At 48.3% G+C, this 22580-nt stretch overlaps 1 protein-coding gene across 1 annotated transcript in view; it reads right to left on the minus strand.

Annotated features, from left to right (window-relative positions):
- Positions 1–4082: 4082 nt before the first annotated feature.
- Positions 4083–22580, minus strand: part of LOC144937491 (polycystin family receptor for egg jelly-like) — a 51663-nt gene continuing 33165 nt past the window's right edge. Inside the window, exons 9-11 of the mRNA XM_078864738.1 lie at positions 5574–5753; positions 5105–5423; positions 4083–4141 (exon numbers count right to left, since the gene is read on the minus strand). Coding sequence (XP_078720864.1) covers positions 4083–4141; positions 5105–5423; positions 5574–5753 — 558 coding nt within the window. The remainder of the gene's footprint in view (positions 4142–5104; positions 5424–5573; positions 5754–22580) is intronic.

The following is a 22580-nucleotide window of genomic DNA, read 5'->3' on the forward strand; positions in this document are numbered from 1 at the left end:
CGACGACCCGCCGTGCCAATTTACGCCACTGCGTTACCGAGCGACGTGGCCCAGTCGATGGCCTCCCCCCGTTATTAACAACACCCGGATCGCACGACAACGGTGATGAGTGAGGTGTCAAGCCTTGCCAGGTGTTTGATGCGCACCGACTTGCCTGTCCTGGAGGATCCTTCCGTGGCACGTCCGCTGACGAGGCCTCCTGCTGGGGCGGACCCGGGACGCGGGCCCAGCAGTCCCTGGCGTAATGGCCTTCACGGCCGCAGCGGAAGCAGTCGATGTTGTTGCGCCGCGCCGCAGGCACCCCGTCCCGACGCTCCCGTGGCGGCGGCGCAGATCGCGGCCCCGGTGTACTGTGGGCCGACCACTGAGCAGAGGCAGCTGTCAGCTCCTGCGGGCCCCCCCCGTCAGGAATGTACACCGCCTTCTTGGGATCCCAACCCGCGGCACCTCCATCGACGATGGGCCCCCCCGTCCACGCCGTGACTTGCTTCCAACGGCGCAGGTTGAACTGGGCATCAAGACATTTAGCGGCCGCCCGGGACGTGAGCTTTTCGTGGCCACACACCGGCATAGGAATCCCCAAATCCCGGGACAGCTCGAGTATCTTACCCAAGATGAGAGGTTCGAGCAGGTCAGGCTCCGTCTCCGGGTATGCAGCCATGGCCAACTCCAATACCGCACCCCTGTATGCCACCACCACCGGCGACTCCTCGGGTGCTCGCTGACGTTGAACAAACCGGCGATGAGCATCATCCGGTGGCTCATATGCATCTGCCATCTCGTTGAAAACTCCTCTCAATGTTTTCTTCTTCTCGGCCTTTATAGAGCGGAAGAATCTCACCGACTCGTCATCGAGAAGAGTCGGTAAAACCTCCAATGCCTCAGCGTCCGTCCACCTTGCTGAGCGTACCGCCGCCAGAAATCTGCAGGCGAAAGCACTCCAATCGCCCCCGATGGAGAAGTCTTTAACGGTCGTGAGATGACGACTGCGACTCCTCGTTGCACCGTCCTCAGCCGATGACTCACCAGGCGGCATATTCAAAATGGCGTCGCATCGCAACGTGTTCAAGATGGCGGCCTCTCGCCGCGGAGAGCGCAAGATGGCAGCATCCCGCCGTTCTTCTCCTGCCACGCCCAAGATGGCGTCTTCTTGCCACGTGGCCAATGGCGCCGACAGCGGAGGCAAGGCAGCGACCTGCGGACCTCCATCGGCTCTCCCCAACGCCGTCCTCGGCGTGACGAGCTCGCACAATTGCGCGAGCACGATTTTCAGTGTCTCCAGCTGCGCCACCATCTGCCTCCATCGAAAATCCGCGTCCTCTGGTGCAGACGGGTCCACCGACGCGGCGACATCTTGGACTCCCGGACCCGCACTTGTTCCCGCACGGATCTCCTCCTCCATCGCAGGCAGGTCGACCGCCCGAGGAAGGTCATCGTCGTCGGATGATGTAGCAGATGATGGCACAGGAATATTCTTTCTTCTGAGCTGTTTTGACATGCCGTTTCACTTCTGACACCAGTGTAATAAAGGACTCGATCCTGGGTCTGTCTCCGTTGTCCTTTATTCGGGTTCTTACACTTGTCCCACACGGCCCTCGCTCAGAGCTCTCCCCTTGGCAGCTCCATAGCTGCCCTCGCTCCCGTAGCCTCCACACCTCTGCAGCTCCGCTGCAGATCCCCTGTGCAGTCCTCCGGCTGCCCTCACTGCAGCTCCCCCGCTGCCCGTCGTTCCTCCGCGCTTGGTCACCGCTGGCCGACGGTGCCAAGTCTTACTCTGCGTGTGTGTGGTGATCTCGCCACTCCTCGACCTCCGCCCTGCGTGGCCTCACTCTAACTCTATCTCCCACACTCTCCCGTCTCTTCCGGTATCTCTCCCTTAAGACCTCACCCCTCTCTCCCACGTGACCTAACTCCTCCCCCCCATGACGTCATATCCGTGAGGCCGTTTACGCCCGCATTACACCTGTATAAAAGACACCTGTTCACAGAAGAAATCAATCAATCAGATTACAAACTCTTCACCATGGCCAAGACCAAAGAGCTCTCCAAGGATATCAGGGACAAGATTGTAGACCTACACTAGGCTGGAATGGGCTACAAGACCATCGCCAAGCAGCTTGGTGAGAAGGTGACAACAGTTGGTGTGATTATTCACAAATGGAAGAAACACAAAAGAACGGTCAATCTCCCTCGGCCTGGGGCTCCATGCAAGATCTCACCTCGTGGAGTTGCAATAATCATGAGAATGGTGAGGAATCAGCCCAGAACTACACAGGAGGATCTTGGCAATTATCTCAAGGCAGCTGGGACCATAGTCACCAAGAAAACAGTTGGTAACACACTATGCCGTGAAGGACTGAAATCCTGCAGCGCCCACAAGGTCCCCCTGCTCAAGAAAGCACATATACATGCCCGTCTGAAGTTTGCCAATGAACATCTGAATGATTCAGAGGACAACTGGTGAAAGTGTTGTGGTCAGATGAGACCAAAATGGAGCTTTTTGGCATCAACTCAACTCGCCGTGTTTGGAGGAGGAGAAATGCTGCCTATGACCCCAAGAACACCATCCCCACCGTCAAACATGGAGGTGGAAACCTTATGCTTTGGGGGTGTTTTTCTGCTAAGGGGACAGGACAACTTCACCGCATCAAAGGGACGATGGACGGGGCTATGTACCGTCAAATCTTGGGTGAGAACCTCCTTCCCTCAGCCAGGGCATTGAAAATGGGTCGTGGATGGGTATTCCAGCATGACAATGACCCAAAACACAAGGCCAAGGCAACAAAGGAGTGGCTCAAAAAGAAGCACATTAAGGTCCTGGAATGGCCTAGCCAGTCTCCAGACCTTAATCCCATAGAAAATCTATGGAGGGAGCTGAAGGTTCGAGTTGCCAAACGTCAGCCTCTAAACCGTAATGACTTGGAGAAGATCTGCAAAGAGGAGTGGGACAAAATCCCTCCTGAGATGTGTGCAAACCTGGTGGCCAACTACAAGAAACGTCTGACCTCTTTGATTGCCAACAAGGGTTTTGCCACCAAGTACTAAGTCATGTTTTGCAGAGGGGTCAAATACTTATTTCCCTTATTAAAATGCAAATACATTTATAACATTGTTGACATGCGTTTTTCTGGATGTTGTTGTTATTCTGTCTCTCACTGTTCAAATAAACCTACCATTAAAATTATAGACTGATCATTTCTTTGTCAGTGGGCAAACGTACAAAATCAGCAGGGGATCAAATACTTTTTTCCCTCACTGTAAGAATTTGGTAAATGCAGTTGCATCAGAACATTTTAAATTAATGATTTGTTTGAAATGTATTTTAAACCACGGGCATTGCTATTTTTGTGTATTAGATTATTTATGCTTGTCAAATATATGACTTGTGTAATAAAGCACTTCGACGACGATCTTGGATTCGTGTCTTCTTATTTATTTATTTATCGACGGCTGGACAGGTCCGCGTTTTTTCCACATAGACACCGCTCGCTCCTCGTTCTGCGGTGTAAGTTGTTGCTGTCCCGCGCGCGGCTCGCTCACGCTCCCCGCTCCCGCACACCGCTGGCCGCTGGCGTTCCGGAGGCGCGAGACGTGGTCCCGCTTCCAGACTCCACACACTGACCACGAGCCTTTTCCTGCTTCCCCTTATAACCCCTCTCACACGTCACCCAGCCCCGCCTATAGCCACGCCCCCTCACGAACCTTCTAGATGGTTACCCACGAGCACCCTTGAGCTCTGCCCTTGAACTTTGGCCCAATTGATGCCATGCACCGAATTGGCTAATGCCTGAAGCGGCAGAGCCTATCCCACTGATCGGCAACCGTCGGTATACTCTCGTATTACACTTGTATCACGTAAAAAGACCCAAACAGGACACAAACGTTGGTGTGTGTACATAGCCCGAAGCAGTATAAACATTTATCAATGTAAAGCTGCAACTTAAACTATTTCGTCATTAGTCCTGGGACTATATGGACAACAATGACTTGTAAACCTCTTCACCATCATACACAGGACAGACAAAATCCAAAATTAATGGAAGCAAGCCAAAGTCATTTCCATTCTGAAACCCTGGAAAACTTCAAGACTTGCACCCCTGCTCCAGCAGGCCAATATCCCTCTCGTCATCCACCATCCAAGCTGTGGAACGTGCCCCACGCTTGTCAGACACAACCCGCAATATCGACCCCTCCCATAGCTGCCTCCCGAGCGAGTCATTGCCTCTACGAACGAATCGTTGCCTTCATCACTCGTTGAAACCTGGTTTCCAACATAAACAGAAAACTGGCACAGCAATGATTGACCTCCTCTCTGTTGCCAATTTACACTGTTTGGTGCCGTGGCTTGCTGCTCAGCTACCGTACTCTCAGAGTGGACACCTGGCGAGCAAACATAGCCGCAAAATAATTGCGAACAATGGCCTGCCTCAAGGCATGGTGCTGCACCGTCACTGTTTAACATAAGTGACATGCCATGTATATAATCTCACAAGTTTATATGTGCAGATAATATAGCCCTCGTACCTCACCGCCAATTTAAGTCCCGATCCTCCTCCTGGGATGCTGTCACCATTCTATCTCACCTAGATCCGGAAGGACACTGGTGAAGAGAGTGCAACAACGTAGACGTCCAGAATAAACACCTAATTCGAGACCCAAACATCACACGTCCCGGCTAAAAAAAACTTGTTATAGCGCTTTGAGACTTCCATCTGTTCAGTGCTTTTAAATAATCTGTAGTAATACGACTTTTAAATTGAACTAAAAGATATCCATGCTGACGGCATTACAAAGCTTGTGGGACAAATGCACTTTCAACCTTGGTTGAGAAGCATTAAATACGGAACACACCAAGTGATCGTTCGTGGTGGCTCAAACTTGGCAGTTTGTTACTAAATATGTTTCTAGCTGAGCCTTCGTGATTTATGAAGGGTGTATTTCATTTTCTATATTTTGGTAAAATGAATACAATAGAGGAAAACCTTGACGAACGTAGCCTTATTGAACGGGTGTTTCAGCTCTACACGGTGTAAAGAATGCGTTGTTTTCCGTACATGGTGTGACGCGAAGAGTCTGTGGGGGTTGCTGCCCCCCGACTCCTCACTCGTTTTAGGACTGACATTGTGGGGGCTGCCGTCCCCCGACTCCTCACTCATGTGAGGGCTGACATCGTGGGGGCTGCCGTCCCCCGACTCCTCACTCATGTGAGGGCTGACATCGTGGGGGCTGCCGCCCCCCAACTCCTCACTCATGTGAGGGCTGACATCGTGGGGGCTGCCGCCCCCCAACTCCTCACTCGTGTGAGGGCTGATGCTCCCCGACTCCTCTCCTTCCTCCCTCTGCGCCACTGCCGCTCGAGTCTTCAGCCTCGTGGCCTCCGCGTCCTCCCTGTGAGGCATGACTCGTGGCTGGCGCTCGGCCACCTGGGGTTATCCACACACTCCCCGCGCACACTCCCCCAAATGTTCGGAGCCGACTCCTTGCACGCGCGCACCTGGGCATGCTGCTGGCCACCACACGTACGCGCAGCCACCCGCTCTTATTGTTCGCCACGTGCACGCGCTAAAAATAACCGTATGAATATACGGCAAATGTTGAGGCTGCTGGCCCTCCGGGTCCTCCCCCGGCGGGGGGTTGACCAGCGGGGGGCTGCCGCCTCCGAATTCCTCACTCGTGTGAGAGCCGCTGCTGCTTAACTCCTCGTTCTCGGGGAGAGGGCTGCCGCTCTCCGGCTCCTCTCCTCGCGCCGCGGCCTGTTTGGGGGGCATGATTCAGGGCTGGTGCTCGGCTGCCTGGAATTAATTCCTCGCTCCTCACTCACACTTCTCCCAACGTTAGTAGGAGACCCTCGGCACGCCACAGCCCTCACACGTATACGCGCAGCCACTCAAACGCGACGTCTCCGCTCTCACGACCGCGCACCAATCACACGCGCGGAACAGGGGGTCAGGGGTCAGGGTAATGACGTCGCTCGCACATGCGCTGCCGCCGAGGGTGGGTAATGGAGATTGTTTAAAGGGCTGTGGGGCGGGTATTCGGGATGGGTTTCAGGACGACGCACCAATCGCACGCGCGGAACAGGGGATCAGGGGTCAGAGGGCAGGGACGTCACTCGTACACGCGTAGCCGATTGGGGTTTTTTATTGGAGATTATTTAAAGGGCTGTGGGGGCAGATATTTGGGATCGGTGTTAGCACACACGCAGCGCTGGGGTCAGGGGTCTCAGGACAAAATGCGCACTCGCAGAGTCCTTCGAGCGCAGCGTTTCTTCCACCGTGACACCGTGCACCGACCACACGCGTTACGGCGAGCGCACACACACCACAATGCACTTTCCTCACACTCGTAGACACCACACGAGGCTGTTATAGATCACTAACGATTTATTCCAGGCGTGTCTGATACTAAATACCCCGGATCACGAAGCCGAAATCAGTGGGGATGTTTAATCGGTTCACGATGGTTTAAACCCAATCTTTCCCGCCTGCTTAGAGTTATGCCGTCTAGGAACTATCCCGCCGTTCTCTGCCTCTCTCTCCCGTACTCACAATTTGGCTCGGATCTGCGGGAAGTCGTGGAGAGATGAGGCTGCTCGCTGCTCTGGCTTGGAGCGGGCCTGGCTGCGCTGCGACTCGTCACACGGACGATCCAGTGGCCGGCAAGCTGACTGCTCCTAACTTGTGCTGGACACGAACTCCCCTCATTCTACCTTCCCTCGCCTTTTATTGCTCTTTACATCAAAGGGAATTTGGCGCTGATCCGCTGGCCTCCTCGGCCAATCAGGTGGCTCGGATTTCCCGCCACTCTCGCCGGACCAGTGCTCTCTCAGACGTCCGCACTTTACCTTCCACATCAAAGGGACTGCCACGGGGCTGCTGCTTTGGTGCACAAGCACATTTGTCCCGCCAATCCGACGCCCGCCCTGATTTCCCGCCGTTCGTGGCTCCGCCCTCTACCTGCCTGCTGATCTGTGTGTGTGGTGTGTGTCTTAACCGCGGGGGCTGCGTAGCCTCGTCGCGACCGTGTAACTTCACGTTGATTTACGGCGCCGCAGTGCTTATGTAGCCTGGGAAAAGCCTCAGACAATTCCCTGGCCTCAGGAAAACCGTGGAGAATGTCCCTCCACGAGGAGGGCTCTTGGGTGAAAACTTGTGGGCCAGGCGACTTCCCCGCGAAGCTCTATGTGGGGGTGTGTGCGGGTGTTAATGTGGGGGGCGGTGAGGGGAGAGCAGTGTCGGGCCAGGCTGCTTGGTGGAGGTGGGGTCGTAGGTGGGGCGTCGGCAGAACGGCTTCACTGCTGCGGCATCACACACAACCACCACCAGCAGCACCACCACCACAACAACCACCACCACAACCACCACCAGCAGCACCACCACAACAACCACCACCACAACCACCACAACCACCACCAGCACAACCACCATCAGCAGCACCACGTGCTTGAATTTCACACCCGCCGATACCCTTAAGGTGAACGTCGCCACGAAAACCTACTGCGTAAAACGCGCGGTGTAAATAAGCCCCTGCGCTCAAGCACCGGACAATGATGAAGGAATGTTGACGGGATTTGCGCGCCACACCCGGGGGGAAACCATGGAGTCCCCCACGAGGAGGCTCTCGGGTGAAAACCCAAAGGCCAGGTGACTTCCCCACGAGGTCCTACGTGGGGGTATGTGTGTGTGTTCGTGTGAGGGGTTGCAAGGGGGGAGCAGCGCCGGCAGAGCTCCTCCATTGCTGTGGCATCACAAGTCTCATCCCCACATCGAAAAGTAGTGCTGAGAGAGTTCTGCATAAGTTGGAAAAATATGTATTTAACATGCATGTTTTTTGCATGTGTATGTTTTTGTGTGCTTATGTAACACATTTGTAGTGAGTCCAACTGAGTCGCAGACGTTATCTTGGGAACAACACTATTTATTAAATAAATCAACATAACATAACAACCTACACTTGGGTGTTGAATGCTCATCTAGTCACGCTACAGCAGAACTAGACACGCTTCGCTATCCCGGTCCGGACCACAAGCTGGGTCACGGACCGCGTGGCTAGAGGCTCCTTTTACCCGACGTGGATCTTCATCACCAGCAACACGAAGAACCCCGAGCCCCTCACGGGGCCCCCGTTATATCGGCCTGGGTTGGGGCTGCCTCTCGCCCCACCCACCTGCTAGATTTCTCGTGGTCTTTCCCGAAGGCTCCCCGAGAACTCTATTAGACCACGTAACCGCTCAGTGGCCCCTGTCCACCTGTGGCCCCCCTCCAATATCATCCGGTCACGTGCCGGCAGGTCAACCAGCGTATCATGCCCCAACGTAATCCTGGCTGGCTGACACTCCCCCTCGCTCCCTCACCGGGAGCCCGCACCGCACACTGTAACGTGGTGCCTCCGCGCTGACCAGCACTCACCCAAGCGCCACTAGGGCTGGTACTACGCCAAGTAAGTGGGCTACACGAAATGCCAACACATTATCTGCCGTGGCTTCGTAAGCTCGGCACCACAAGGTGACAATCAACTCACACAACGGCACAAAACAAATGTTCACTGCCGCATGCGTCTAGTCTTCCACTTGTTAAGGACATTACACGGACGCCTAGACGGCGAATCATTGAAGTTCATAGTGACATTGTTAGGGGCGAGTGTTGAGCGTGGGTGACATAGTGCGGGAAGAGTAATGGAGACAGGTTTTTTTTGTCGAGGTGAAACTGAAAAGAGTGCACACACAAAAGACACGGAGAGTGACTTAATATCCTTCAGTACAATAGAAAGTTAGAAAATAATGTAGAATTATTTAAACAAAGGAAGGCATTATCATTTTAGACCCAGGAACACAACCCTATTTGTCGGTTTTGCCCAACACGACATTTAACAGAAACGTAACCCCCACGTTCGGCAATGTCTGCTGTATTGCATTTGTTCGTCATCGTTTACACAACATGTATGTTTCGCACATTTTTTTTGTTTATTATCATATGACACTTTAGGGTAAAAACACAAAGACGGAGACACATTAAAGCATACTCATGCATTCATGCAACTCTATAACATCATTCCAGCAGTGAACACAAGGTTATGATTTATAATGTTCCAGGTGGAATGGGAGAGGGTTAGAACAGGCTTATAGCAGGGCTATTGTCATACAGTGAGGGAAAAAAGTATTTGATCCCCTGCTGATTTTGTACGTTTGCCCACTGATAAAGAAATGATCAGTCTATATTTTTAATGGTAGGTTAATTTGTACTGTGAGAGACAGAATAACAACAACAAAATCCAGAAAAACGCATGTGAAAAATGTTATAAATTGATTTGCGTTTTAATGAGGGAAATAAGTATTTGACGCCCTCTCAATCAGAAAGATTTCTGGCTCCCAGGTGTCTTTTATACAGGTACCGAGCTGAGATTAGGAGCACACTCTTAAAGGGTGTGCTCCTAAGACCAAAGAGCTCTCCAAGCATGTCAGGGACAAGATTGTAGACCCACACAAGGCTGGAATTGGCTACAAGACCATCGCCAAGCAGCTTGGTGAGAAGGTGACAACAGTTGGTGCGATTATTCGCAAATGGAAGAAACACAAAAGAACTGTCAATCTCCCTCGGCCTGGGGCTCCATGCAAGATCTCACCTCGTGGAGTTGCAATGATCATGAGAACGGTGAGGAATCAGCCCAGAACTACACGGGAGGATCTTGTCAATGATCTCAAGGCGGCTGGGACCATAGTCAACAAGAAAACAGTTGGTAACACACTACGCCGTGAAGGACTGAAATCCTGCAGCGCCCGCAAGGTCCCCCTGCTCAAGAAAGCACATATACATGCCCGTCTAAAGTTTGCCAATGAACATCTGAATGATTCAGAGGACAACTGGGTGAAAGTGTTGTGGTCAGATGAGACCAAAATGGAGCTCTTTGGCATCAACTCAACTCGCTGTTTGGAGGAGGAGGAATGCTGCCTATGACCCCAAGAACATCATCCCCACCGTCAAACATGGAGGTGGAAACATTATACTTTGGGGGTGTTTTTCTGCTAAGGGGACAGGACAACTTCACCGCATCAAAGAGACGATGGACGGGGCCATGTACCGTCAAATCTTGGGTGAGAACCTCCTTCCCTCAGCCAGGGCATTGAAAATGGGTCGTGGATGGGAAGAAGCACATTAAGGTCCTGGAGTGGCCTAGCCAGTCTCCAAACCTTAATCCCATAGAAAATCTGTGGAGGGAGCTGAAGGTTCGAGTTGCTAAACGTCAGCCTCGAAACCTTAATGACTTGGAGAAGATCTGCAAAGAGGAGTGGGACAAAATCCCTCCTGAGATGTGTGCAAACCTGGTGGCCAACTACAAGAAACGTCTGACCTCTGTGATTGCCAACAAGGGTTTTGCCACAAAGTACTAAGTCATGTTTTTCAGAGGGGTCAAATACTTATTTCCCTCATTAAAATGAAAATTAATTTATAACAATTTAGACATGTGTTTTCTGGATTTTGTTGTTGTTATTCTCTCTCACTGTTCAAATAAACCTACCATTTAAATTATAGACTGATCATATCTTTATCAGTGGGCAAACGTACAAAATCAGCAGGGGATCAAATACTTTTTTCCTTCACTGTACATATTCTCTTCGCCTGAGGACGGCTGCTTGTGTTGTGGCCGAAACGTCGTGAGAATTGCATTGTTTTATTTTTATTATTTTATTATTTCCCTTCTACGTGACTTTACCGAAAGAACCAAGAAGATGAATCCCTGCAGTCGCGAAAACTTTACATCGAAATTTAATCACCTCTACGGGGAGGGATTCCACATAACCTTGAGATCCTTCAACAAACTCCGGGATAAGAAGGCTCAGCTAATCGAGTCTCTCACCTTTCTGAAGAGATGCCGCGACTCTAAGGTAATACCAATCACATTTACACTAACCTCTGCTGCTGTAACTTCTTATAATGCGAAACGAATTATATCTAGAACTAGCTTAGCTCTTCTTCTTGGTTCTGTCGGTAAAATCACGTAGAAGGGAAGTAATAAAATAATAAAAATGAAACATAATAAAATAATTCTCACGACGTTTCGGCCACAACGCAAGCAGCCGTCCTCAGGGGAAAACCAGGTCTGTTAAGGCGACAGCGTCTGAATGAAACAGCACCATGCTTGGAGCTTATATTTAAGTTGGGTTGGAAGGGGGGGAAAGGGCACCTTGACAAAAGAATTTGCATATCAAGAGGAATTTAGCATATTTCTGGGAAATGCAGGTATGTGATTAGTACTACTTACTTGCATTTCCCATACTACTTATGCCCGTGCATTATGCAGGATTAGCAGCATCAAAGGGAGGGGATATGGGAAATGCAGGTATGTGATTATGCAGGATTAGCAGCATATGGGAAATGCAGGTATGTGATTATGCAGGATTAGCAGCATCAAAGGGAGGGGATATGGGAAATGCAGGTATGTGATTAGTACTACTTATGCCCGTGCATTATGCAGGATTAGCAGCATCAAAGGGAGGGGATATGGGAAATGCAGGTATGTGAATAGTACTACTTATGCCCGTGCATTATGCAGGATTAGCAGCATCAAAGGGAGGGGATAGGGGTAGCATTAATAAAGGGAAGGAGTGTTAATAGTATGTAGCTGCAGAAACTAAACCACCACGTAAACAACTAAAGTATAAACTACATAGTATCATCAGTATACTAAATATACTCTACAATAAGCTGAGTTATTAACAGTAAGTAATACATTACAATTCTACGTCGTAAAAAAAAATAATATGCTTCCATCTAAACTTTATTCTCTTACATCACACGAGTCTACACCGTACTATATATTGCCATAGACAAACCCAACATTAAATTATATACTGTATTGCTAAACCACCTTATACATTGTAATATTACACTATGTATTATTCTACCCACCCTAATGTATATCACACTGCTGTATATTCACTATACAATTACGATACTATATATTACTTTGTACATTGTATTAAGCATATAAATTTTATACTATTTGTTATTATACACTGTACCATTGACCGTCTTGTGAAAGATACTAAGAGGAAGCAACGAAATATGTCAATGGGAGAGTAGTGATGGAGACTTGCAGCGGAGCAAAGAATCCATTCCCTGCGGAGAATACAATGCCAGTGAGTGGAAGGCGGTCTGAAAGTCACCGTAATTGTGAACACAATTAGTTAAGATCCGAAATGGTTTATTACGTCCTTCCAATGATTGCTAAGCCAGAATCCATCTTCTCGGTTGAAATTGTCTCTGTGTTTGTATATGTGGATCGCCTCATGAACGAATCTCTCATGGTAGCCAGATGGCTTGCAGAGAACCTCTGTCTTGGAGAAGTCAATATCATGTGAGCCCACTGAATTGTAACAGTGATCTGCCACGGCTGAGGTGTTTGTCCTACCGTGTTTGAAGTCTGCTTTATGTTCACGGATGCGGTCCGAGACATGTCGTTTGGTTTCTCCAATGTAACTGCTACCACAGAGGCAACTTAGTTTGTAGACGCCAGGGTACTGTATGTCTGGAACCACATATTTTACAGACGGGACCAGATCGCGGATTTTATGTACTGTGTTGAATCGGACCTGGATATTGTGTTTTATCAAGATTTTGGAGATCTTTTTGTGACCCCAGCAATGTAGGGTAAGGTGATGGTCTTGAAAGGCTCCTCAACAGGATCCTTCTTGATGGTTGGAGTGATGGCTTTGCGGATTGTGTAGTCGGAGTAACCATTAGACTTAAGAGCTTGGCGTACGTGTTTGAGTTCACTGGCAATGTGTTCCTGGTCGGATATGCATTGGGCTATATGGTATAGAGTCTTGATGAGGGAATTCTTCTGGGATGGATGGTGGTGGGAATCCGGTTTTAGGTAAGCATCCGTATGGGTGGCTTTTCTGTAGACAGAGTGGTTCATTGAACCATCAGGTCTCCTTTTCATTAGGACATCCAAAAAGGGTAGCTTGCCATCTTTTTCGACTTCCATGGTGAATCTGATGGCTGGGTGTATGGAATCGATGTGGTCGAGAAATTGATCTAGAGCAGGCCGGCCATGTGGCCAGATGACAAAAGTTTCATCTACGTACCTCTTCCATAAGGTCGGGCGTAGAGTGGCAGTCTGGATACCTGCATTTCCCATATCCCCTCCCTTTGATGCTGCTATTCCTGCATAATGCACGGGCATAAGTAGTACTAATCAAATACCTGCATTTCCCATAAATATGCTAAATTCCTCTTGATATGCAAATTCTTTTGTCAAGGCGCCCTTTCCCCCCCCCCTTCCAACCCTGCTTAAATATAAGCTCCAAGCATGGTGCTGTTTCATTCAGACGCTGTCGCCTCAAAAGACCTGGTTTCACCTGAGGACGGCTGCTTGCGTTGTGGCCGAAACGTCGTGAGAATTATTTTATAATGTTTTGTTTTTATTATTTTATTACTTCCCTTCTACGTGACTTTACCGAAAGAACCAAGAAGATGAATCCCTGCAGTCACGAAAGCTTTAAATCGAAATTTAGCTTAGCTCTTATCTCAGAAAAAAATCATACTTACGCACACTGAACTAGATCAGTTAGACAAGACACTGCAAATCAAACTTATCATTGACGGCAACAATGTCCACATCGGAGTGGGAACATGTAGAAAATATGACTGCCTCTTCAGCTGCTACTATGTCGACCAAATGTAAGGACAACTTGATTTCCAAATTCAACTTCCTCTCCAACAAGAGACCGGACCCACACACCGAAAAGCTAGACGTTAACAAAGTCGTAATTAATCGCAGTAACAGTTCTATTTCTGATGGTCTGAAATCCGTTTTAGCTAAAGGGCTAAACTTTGCAGTCACACCTAGACACATACCAGTTAATGATATTATTGCCCATGTAGACGTGGCTCTCAAGGGCTTGGGTCACATCGCTGCAGACGTAGCAAGATCTGAAATCGCTGCAACCCTCAAAAACGCTAAGATGCCAGCTAGCAATATCAGCAAAGATGAGTGTTTTGAATTATCTCAATAAAAAAAAGGGGTGACATTGTCATCCTCTCAGCCGACAAGGGCAATGCCACTGTCATCATGGACAAAATAGAATATAACAACACAATTCATGAACTAATCAAATATGGCAGCATTACAAAAAAAAGAAGAGACCCGACCAACAGCCTCCTCATTAAAAACAACAAAATCATTTATGATTCAACCGCATTAATTGATCAAACCAAACAGTTCTCGTTGAAACCTTCTGCGGCTAGGCCACCAAGATGATATGGCTTACCAAAGATACGTAAAGATACACCCCTTCGTCCCATTGTCTCTACTATCAACTCCCCCACTTACAAGCTGGCTCGTTTTTTGTCTGAAATCCTGCGGCCTTTTACTGGAAAAAACACCTCTGCGGTACTAAACTCTACTCACCTGGTATCGACAATCAAGGGTATTTCCTTATCCCCAGACGACCAGCTTGTCAGTTTTGATGTGGTTTCCTGACACCATCGCAATCATTGAAGACTTGGTTCATCAAGGACTGCATCCTGATGTACCCCCCCCCCTGGTGAGACACTGCTTAACCAACACATACTTCACCTGGAATGGAACTTTCTACAAACAAACTGAGGGCACCCCAATGGGCTCCCCTATCTCCGGTTGTAGCCAACATTTTCATGGAGAAATTTGAGACTGACGCCATCCAGACTGCCACTCTACGCCCGACCTTATGGAAGAGGTACGTGGATGACACTTTTGTCATCTGGCCACATGGCCGGCCGGCTCTAGACCAATTCCTCGACCACATCAATTCCATACACCCAGCCATCAGATTCACCATGGAAGTCTAAAAAGAGGGCAAGCTACCCTTTTTGGATGTCCTAATTAGAAGGAGACCTGATGGTTCAATGAGCCACTCTGTCTACTTAAAACCGGATTCCCACCACCATCCATCCCAGAAGAATTTCCTCATCAAGACTCTACACCATAGAGCCCAATGCATCTCCGACCAGGAACACATTGCCAGTGAACTCAAGCACGTACACCAAGCTCTCAAGGCTAATAGTTACTCCGACTACACAATCCACAAAGCCATCACTCCAACCATGAAGAAGGATCCTCTTGAGTAGCAATTCAAAACCATCACCTCACCCTACATTGCGGGGGTCACAACAAATATCTCCGAAATCCCGAATAAACACAAATCCAGGTCCGATTCAACACAGTGCATAAAATCCGTGATCTGGTCCCGTCTGTAAAAGATGTGGTACCAGACATACAGTACCCGGGCGTCTACAAACTAAGTTGCCTCTTTGGTAGCAGTTACATTGGAGAAACCAAACGACATGTCTCGGACCGCATCCGTGAACATAAAGCAGACCTGAAACACGGTAGGACGAACACCTCAGCCATGGCAGACCATTGTTATAATTCAGTGGGCTCACATGACATTGACTTCTTCAAGACGGAGGTTCTCTGCAAGCCATTCGGCTACCATGAGAGATTCGTTCATGAGGCCATCCACATATTCAAACACAGATACATTTTCAACCGAGAAGATGGATTCTAGCTCAGCAATCATTGGAAGGACATGATAAACTATTTCAGGTCTTGATTGATTGTGTTTTACGGTGACTTTTAAACCGCTGTCCATTCGCTGGCATTGCCTCTTAGTACCTTCACGCGACGGTCAATGGTATAGTTTATAGCAGATTTTATAATAATGATTAGTATAACAATGTAATGTTTAATATAATTTATAAGGTAATATATAGTATCTTAATTGTATAGTGAATATACAGCAGTGTGGTATACAGTAGGGTTGGTAGAATAACACATAGTGTAATATTACAATGCATAGTCTAAGGCGGTGTATAGTAACGCAGTGTATAATTCAATGTTTGGGTTTGTCTATGGCAGTTTATAACACGGGGTATAGTCGTGTGATGTAAGAAAAAAGATTAGTTGGAGGCATGATATAATAATTTCGTTTTTTCACATCGGTTTATTGTATGGTAGTATGGTAGTTGCAGTTCTTTATCGTCAATATGCTAAATTCTGCTGTTGATATGTATACTCAGCTTATTGGAGAGTATATTGAGTATATTGATGATATTGGTGTAGTTTATAATTTAGTTTTTATCGGTTCACTATATGGTAGTCATTATATAGTGTAGTGTATACCCAGTTACTTAATGTTAATAGCTCAGCTTATTGGAGAATATATTGAGTACATTGATTATATTGATGTAGTTTATATTTAGTTTTTTCACATCGGTGTATTGTATGATAGTTGGGTAGTTGCAGTTCTTTAGCGTCAATATACTAAATGCCTCTGTTGATATGTAAACTCTGACTTTAACATAGCCACTTCCGTGACCAGTTACATGCTAATTCCTCACATTAACATCATGCTCATCTCCCAGTTACATGCTAATTTCTAACTTTAACATCATGCTAATCTCTCACATTACCATAGCTACTTCTATGCTAAATTCCTCTTTTGATATCTAAACTCCTTTGTCAAGGCGCTCTGCTCCTCACACCCAGCTTAAAATACGCTGCCAAGCTTAGCAGTGTTCATTGGAGCGCTGTCTTTCCGACAGCTCTGTTTCTTCACCTGAGGACGGCTGCTTGTGTTGTGGCCGAAACGTCGTGAGAATTTTATTATGTTATATATTTTTTATTTTATTATTTCCTTCTACGTGACTTTACCGAAAGAACCAAGAAGAAATAAGCCAAAGCTTTGTACATCATAACATATCACAGCAATAGCATACTAACATAAGTTCATACGCATAGTTACCATTCACGAATGTGAATGGGTAACTATGGGTACCCAACTTTCACAAGTGTGAATGGGTACACGATGTGACAGGGGACAAAGGAACCTGTGTTGGCGACGGAGAGAAAAGCGGAATGTGGGAAACATGTTGTTCAGGGGTCGCTCTTTCTCTCTCTGTGTTATTACGAGTACCGCCATCCCCCACACCTCGGACAAAGGTTGTTAGGCCAAGTCAGTCTAAGTTGGAGGCCTGACTATGTGTTTTCCTAATGTAAGAAGTTCAATGTTGATCGAATACGTGGCGGTCCCCAGCAGAAGTATGGAAATGGCTACGCCCAAGCCCGTGCGAATGACTGCTTCTCTCTGGGAGTAATTCAAAAGTTTATTGATAGCTAGTTAGAGGGTTTCGATTTAAAGCTTTCGTGACAGCAGGGATTCATCTTCTTGGTTCTTTCGGTAAAGTCACGTAGAATGGAAATAATAAAATAATAAAAATAAAACAATAAAATCATTCTCACGATGTTTCGGCCACAACGCAAGCAGCCGTCCTCAGGTGAAGAACAGGTCTGTTGATAAGACAGAGTGGTGTATTACTTACTGTTGGTAGCTCAGCTTATTGGAGAGTATTTTTAGTATACTTATGATACTATGTAGTTTATACTTTGGTTGTTAACGTGGTGGTTTGGTTGCTGCAGCTACATACTGTTAACATTCCTTCCCTTTATTAATGCTTCCCCCTATCCCCTCCCTTTGATGCTGCTGGTCCTGCATAATGCACGGGCAAAACATGACTTTAAACCCCCCGCCAAACCTCCTACGCATTTCACAAGTAGTACTAGTCGCATATCTGCATTTCCCATAAATATGCAAAAAAATCCTCTTGATATGCAAATTATTTTGTCAAGGCGCTCTTCCTCCTCCCTCCCAGCTTAAATAGACGCTCCAAGCCCAGGACGTATCATTCAGACTCTGTCTTATCGACAGACCTGCTCTTCACCTGAGAACGGCTGCTTGCGTTGTGGCCGAAACGTCGTGAGAATTATTTTATTATGTTTTATTTTTATTATTTTATTATTTCCATTCTACGTTACTTTACCGAAAGAACCAAGAAGATAGTTAGAGGGTGGTTGATGGAGGCAGGAAGGGGTGGAAGGGGAGAGTTGGGAGTCGCGTGGTTAGTGCTGTCAAATCCTGTACAGCCCCTACCCTATCGGTAGCGAATCAGGTGCATAAACCAGGAAGTGAGGCACAGGGCATGAGTGGCTTAGTCTGGATAATGGCGCGCAGGAGAGTGGATGTGTGCAGACGAACGGGTTCTAGTGCCACCGCACCATGCACACCAGGTCGAGTCACCACAGAAAGTTCCTCATTGCCCAGACAAACTCGGAGGGAGATAAAATGTTACACAGTCTGTGTCGTCTTGGTCTTCATATTGTTGGTGGTGCGTTGTAGGTGTGCAGGTGACTTGTTGCTAGGCAGGCAGCTAACTCTATGAAAGGGCTCTGCCTGAACGGGAGGCCTTCAGTTTAGCAAACCCTCTCTTCTGCCGGCGAAGTGTGCACAGGGTCTTCACCCCAAGAAGCCATCTCCCTGAGCCATGGGAAGGCCGCATAACCTCGGGTGGAGGTGGTATTGGGGGTGTGTAGATGGGGTAAGGCGCCAACTTTAGGTATTGCGCACGCCGTGTGCAGAGGGGCCACCACCAATAAATTTGTATTTTGCACCAAGCGGTTCTCCCCCTATTAGGCCAAACCAGGCACGGCCCCATACAACTACGCCCTTCATGGCCAGAGCTCGGGAAAAGGAGGGAAAAATGCAGACTCGCCGTGGGTGTGACGCAAGGAGCCAACTTTAGGCCCTGCTCATGTCGCATGTAAATAGGCCACCGCCGAGTAATTTGTATTACACTGTGTAACAATTTTTTTGGTTCCTGGGTAGTAAGTGTTATTTTCTAATTGCTTATGCCTCAAAGTACAGAAAATGACTATTATTCCCCAAAAACTTTGCTTTTGTGACCAGGAGAGTTATATTTTGAAATTTACCAATTTTCCAGAACATTCCAGATAGATTCAGTGCTGAGTAAACTTGGAGTAACTTCTAGAACATTCTAGAACTTTCCAGTAATATAAATAGTAGTATAAATGTAGTGCCTGAAATATGCGCCACGCGCGGGAGTCGGGGGCACGTGTTCGCAGAGTACAGTGGGAGCATACGAGGTCGAGGTTGTTATTGTCGTCAAGGCGCGAGGAGGAGGCTAGAGACGGATAGGGGGCAATTAAGGACACAGGGCGCTGATTGGCTGGGATTTGTTACTGTCTAAATGTGACGCCAAGCTGTCTGAGGACAGTAGCAGGTGGTAGGGAGTGATTAGGGACGCAGGGCGCTAATTGGCCGGGAGGTTGTTGTTGTCGCTAAGTGGCGCTGCGTTGTCTGGAGCACGTGGCGGGTGCCAGCGGGGGCTGTGGGCGAGGGGCGTCACGGGGGACGCCACCTGATTAATTAGAGATTAATTGGCTTGGGCATAAAGAGAGGGGGTTTTGAAGGAGACGGGAGTTCGCGCCTGGGAGGAGAAGAAGAATGTTGGAGCGGAAGCAGCAGAGCCAGAAGCAGTAGAGAAGTATAGGGTAGCAGCAGAGAAGCATACGGAAGCAGTGGAGAAGTATAGGGTAGCAACGGAGAAGTATAGGGTAGCAGTGGAGAAGTATAAGGTAGCAGTGGAGCAGCCAGCAGAAGCGACTGGAGTGTGATGGCGAAGCCAGCAGAAAGCGGCTGGAGTGTGGCGGTGAAGCCGATAGAGACAAGGCTGAGTGTGACGGAGAAGCCGATAAAGAGCGGCTGAACTGTGATGGAGAGAGTGGAGAGGAGAGTCGACAGAGTGAGAGACGCGGAGCGAGCAAGGCCGGCGGAATGCGGCGAGCGAGCGGAGAGCGTGCTGGAGGAATGTTGATTGGTGTTAGCGGAAGGAATGTTGATCGGTATTAGCGAAATAAAGTGAGAAAGAAAAGCAAGAAGCTGCCGTGTCGAGTTCAGCACTACATAAATACAGAGGCCTTAAGTCCACCAGTTCAGTTAGGTTCCAGCTGCCTTCGTGGATACATATCTGCGTTTTTCTGAGATGGCATCACGAGGCTGCAAGCATCCGGCAGACGCATTTTGCTATGTCTACGACCAATTTATCAAGACAAGAGCGAAAAGTACTCTGTGGAAGCATCTGCTAAGATGTGTGAAGCCTACAAGACATATTTCGGCATGCCTGTAGGGGATCAAGACTAACCCTGGGCACCTCATTTAACCTGCGAGCAATGCAAACAAATTCTGGAAGGTAAGATGGACAATTTTTGCTCGAAATTTATTTGTTATATAATTTGTAAAAAAAAAAAATATGTTTACAATTTTCAATGATATTGAAAAAAGATATCATATATGAAAAATGTTGCGAGAATCTCTTACACATTAGTCATGGGTGAAATGTATTTTTGTAGGATGGTACAAAGGGGAAGAGAGAGTCACGAAGTTCGCTATCCCAAGAATTTGGCGGGAACCCACTGACCACTCAAGCAACTGCTACTTCTGCATGGTGGACCCGTACAAACGTCGGACTGGCAAGAATGCACCTGCTATCACGTATCTTCCTTCCTTCATCCATGGCCCCGGTGCCACACTGCCATGAGCTCCCGTACCCACTCCTCCGGAGAAAGAGAACAGCCATCTTTATAAGACAGCAGCAAGTCAGAGAGCGAGGGAAAGGTGTAGATCCAGATGACAATTTCAGCGGTGGAGCTGAGGAGAGAAACCCATAAAAAAAAGACCTCAACGACTTGATCAGAGATCTTGGTTTCACCAAGTCCAATGCCGAGCTTTTGACGCCTAGGCTCAAGCAGTGGAACTTGTTGGATGAAAGTGTGCAAGTCGCAGTTCAGAGGAAGCATCACCAATCTTTTTGCAGCTTCTTCACCCATCAAGATGGGCTCTGCTTCTGCCACAATGTGACCAGTCTGTTCGAGGCAATCGGAATCGCCTGTAACCAGAATGAGTGGCGCCTCTTCATTGACAGCTCATCCAGGAGCCACAAAGTAATGCTGCTCCATAATCGTAACAAGAATCCGTCTCTTCCGCTGGCTCACTCGGTGCACCTCAAAGAGGATACAACAGCATCGATACCTTTCTGGATGCCTTGAGTATGGCTGGGAGGTCATCGGACACTTCAAAATGGTGGCATTCTTGATGGGTCTCCAAGGCGGTTTTACCAAGTTTCCCTGCTATCTTTGCCTTTGGGACAGCAGGGACACCAAGGCGCACTACCACAGGCGGGACTGGCCACAGCGGACCGAATTCTCTGTGGGGAGGAACAACGTCAATTGGGAGCCACTGGTGCTGATGCCACCACTGCACATCAAATTGGGCCTTATGAAACAATTTGCCAGAGCTGTAGATAAGGAGTCGGCAGCCTTTAAGTACCTTCAAGACTTCTTCCTTAAGCTGTCTGAGGCAAAGGTCAAAGCCGGTGTCTCCGTCGGACCACAGATGAAGAAGATCCTGGAGTGCAATGAATTCCCCAAGAAGCTCACTAGGAAGGAGAAAGTGGCTTGGAACAGCTTTGTTGCAGTGGTTCGTGGCTTCCTGGGCAATTACATGGTCGAAAACTACGTGGAGCTGGTTGAGACTCTGGTGAAAATCTACGGCACAATGGGCTGTAGGATGTCCCTCAAAGTCCATATCCTTGATGCTCAACTTGATAAATTCAAGGAGAACATGGGAGCATACTCGGAGGAGCAAGGCGAGCGCTTCCACCAGGATATACTGGACTTTGAACGCCGCTACCAAGGACAGTATAACGAGAACATGATGGGAGACTACATTTGGGGGCTGATTCGTGAAAGTGATTTACAGTATAATCGTAAATCTAGAAAAACTACTCACTTCTACATTTTTTCTAGGTAATTTTTGTATTACTTTAGTATAAATACATGTCAATTTGTATTCATATGTAGTTTTTTCTGACTTTATGTGAACGATAAAACACAAATACACCCGTTTTCTTATTGAAAATAGATAAATTTCCAAATATAACTGTCCTGGTCACAAAAGCAACGTTTGTGTGGAATTATAAGCTATTTTCTACAATTTTTAGGCATGAGCAATTAAGAAATGATACTTACTACCCAGGAATAAAAAATTGTGTTATATAGTGTTATCATTCTACTCCACTCCTGAAACCAATCTGTCACGTGACACGAGGTCAATGTGAGCAAGGTGAGGGAATTGAGGAGGCGGCACCACCCGAGGTCTTGCTGGAGGGGTGAGGGCCAGCCCGAAAGTAGCCCCGCTTCATGTAGTCCCTCATGCGCCATCATCGCTAGACTCTCTACCATGCCACCTGGCCAAGCCACTGGCCTGACAGGACTGCCCCTGGCCAGCCTCGCTTTCTCCTTCCGTGTTCTCCTCTCCTGCCTGGAAAGACAGCCTTTCCCCTGAGTGGGCAGGAGGTGCTAGTTTGGAGGCCAGGGGTCGACTGGCAGTGGCACACCCCTGAGTACGGGGGTAGCCACACCCCTCGAACTGGCTCTCTACACCAGATGGCTCTGTGGGCTCCATATCCGAGTCCCGGAGTGAAGTGTGGGAGGGGGGGCTGGGGGTGCAAGAGCAGCCCCGAGCCGCACTCGCCCCGATTGCAGCCCCCCTGAGGGGTACTCCTCCTCCCCCTCTGAGTGCACTGGCATATGCCACAGACTCATGATCCCACATCTCACGCGGGGTGTAGTCATATCAGGCCGTGCCTGGTCTGATCTAATAGAGGGGAAACTGCTTTATTGAT

This window comes from Lampetra fluviatilis, chromosome 19 (assembly GCF_964198595.1).
Source record: "Lampetra fluviatilis chromosome 19, kcLamFluv1.1, whole genome shotgun sequence".
Classification (NCBI taxonomy): domain Eukaryota; kingdom Metazoa; phylum Chordata; class Hyperoartia; order Petromyzontiformes; family Petromyzontidae; genus Lampetra; species Lampetra fluviatilis.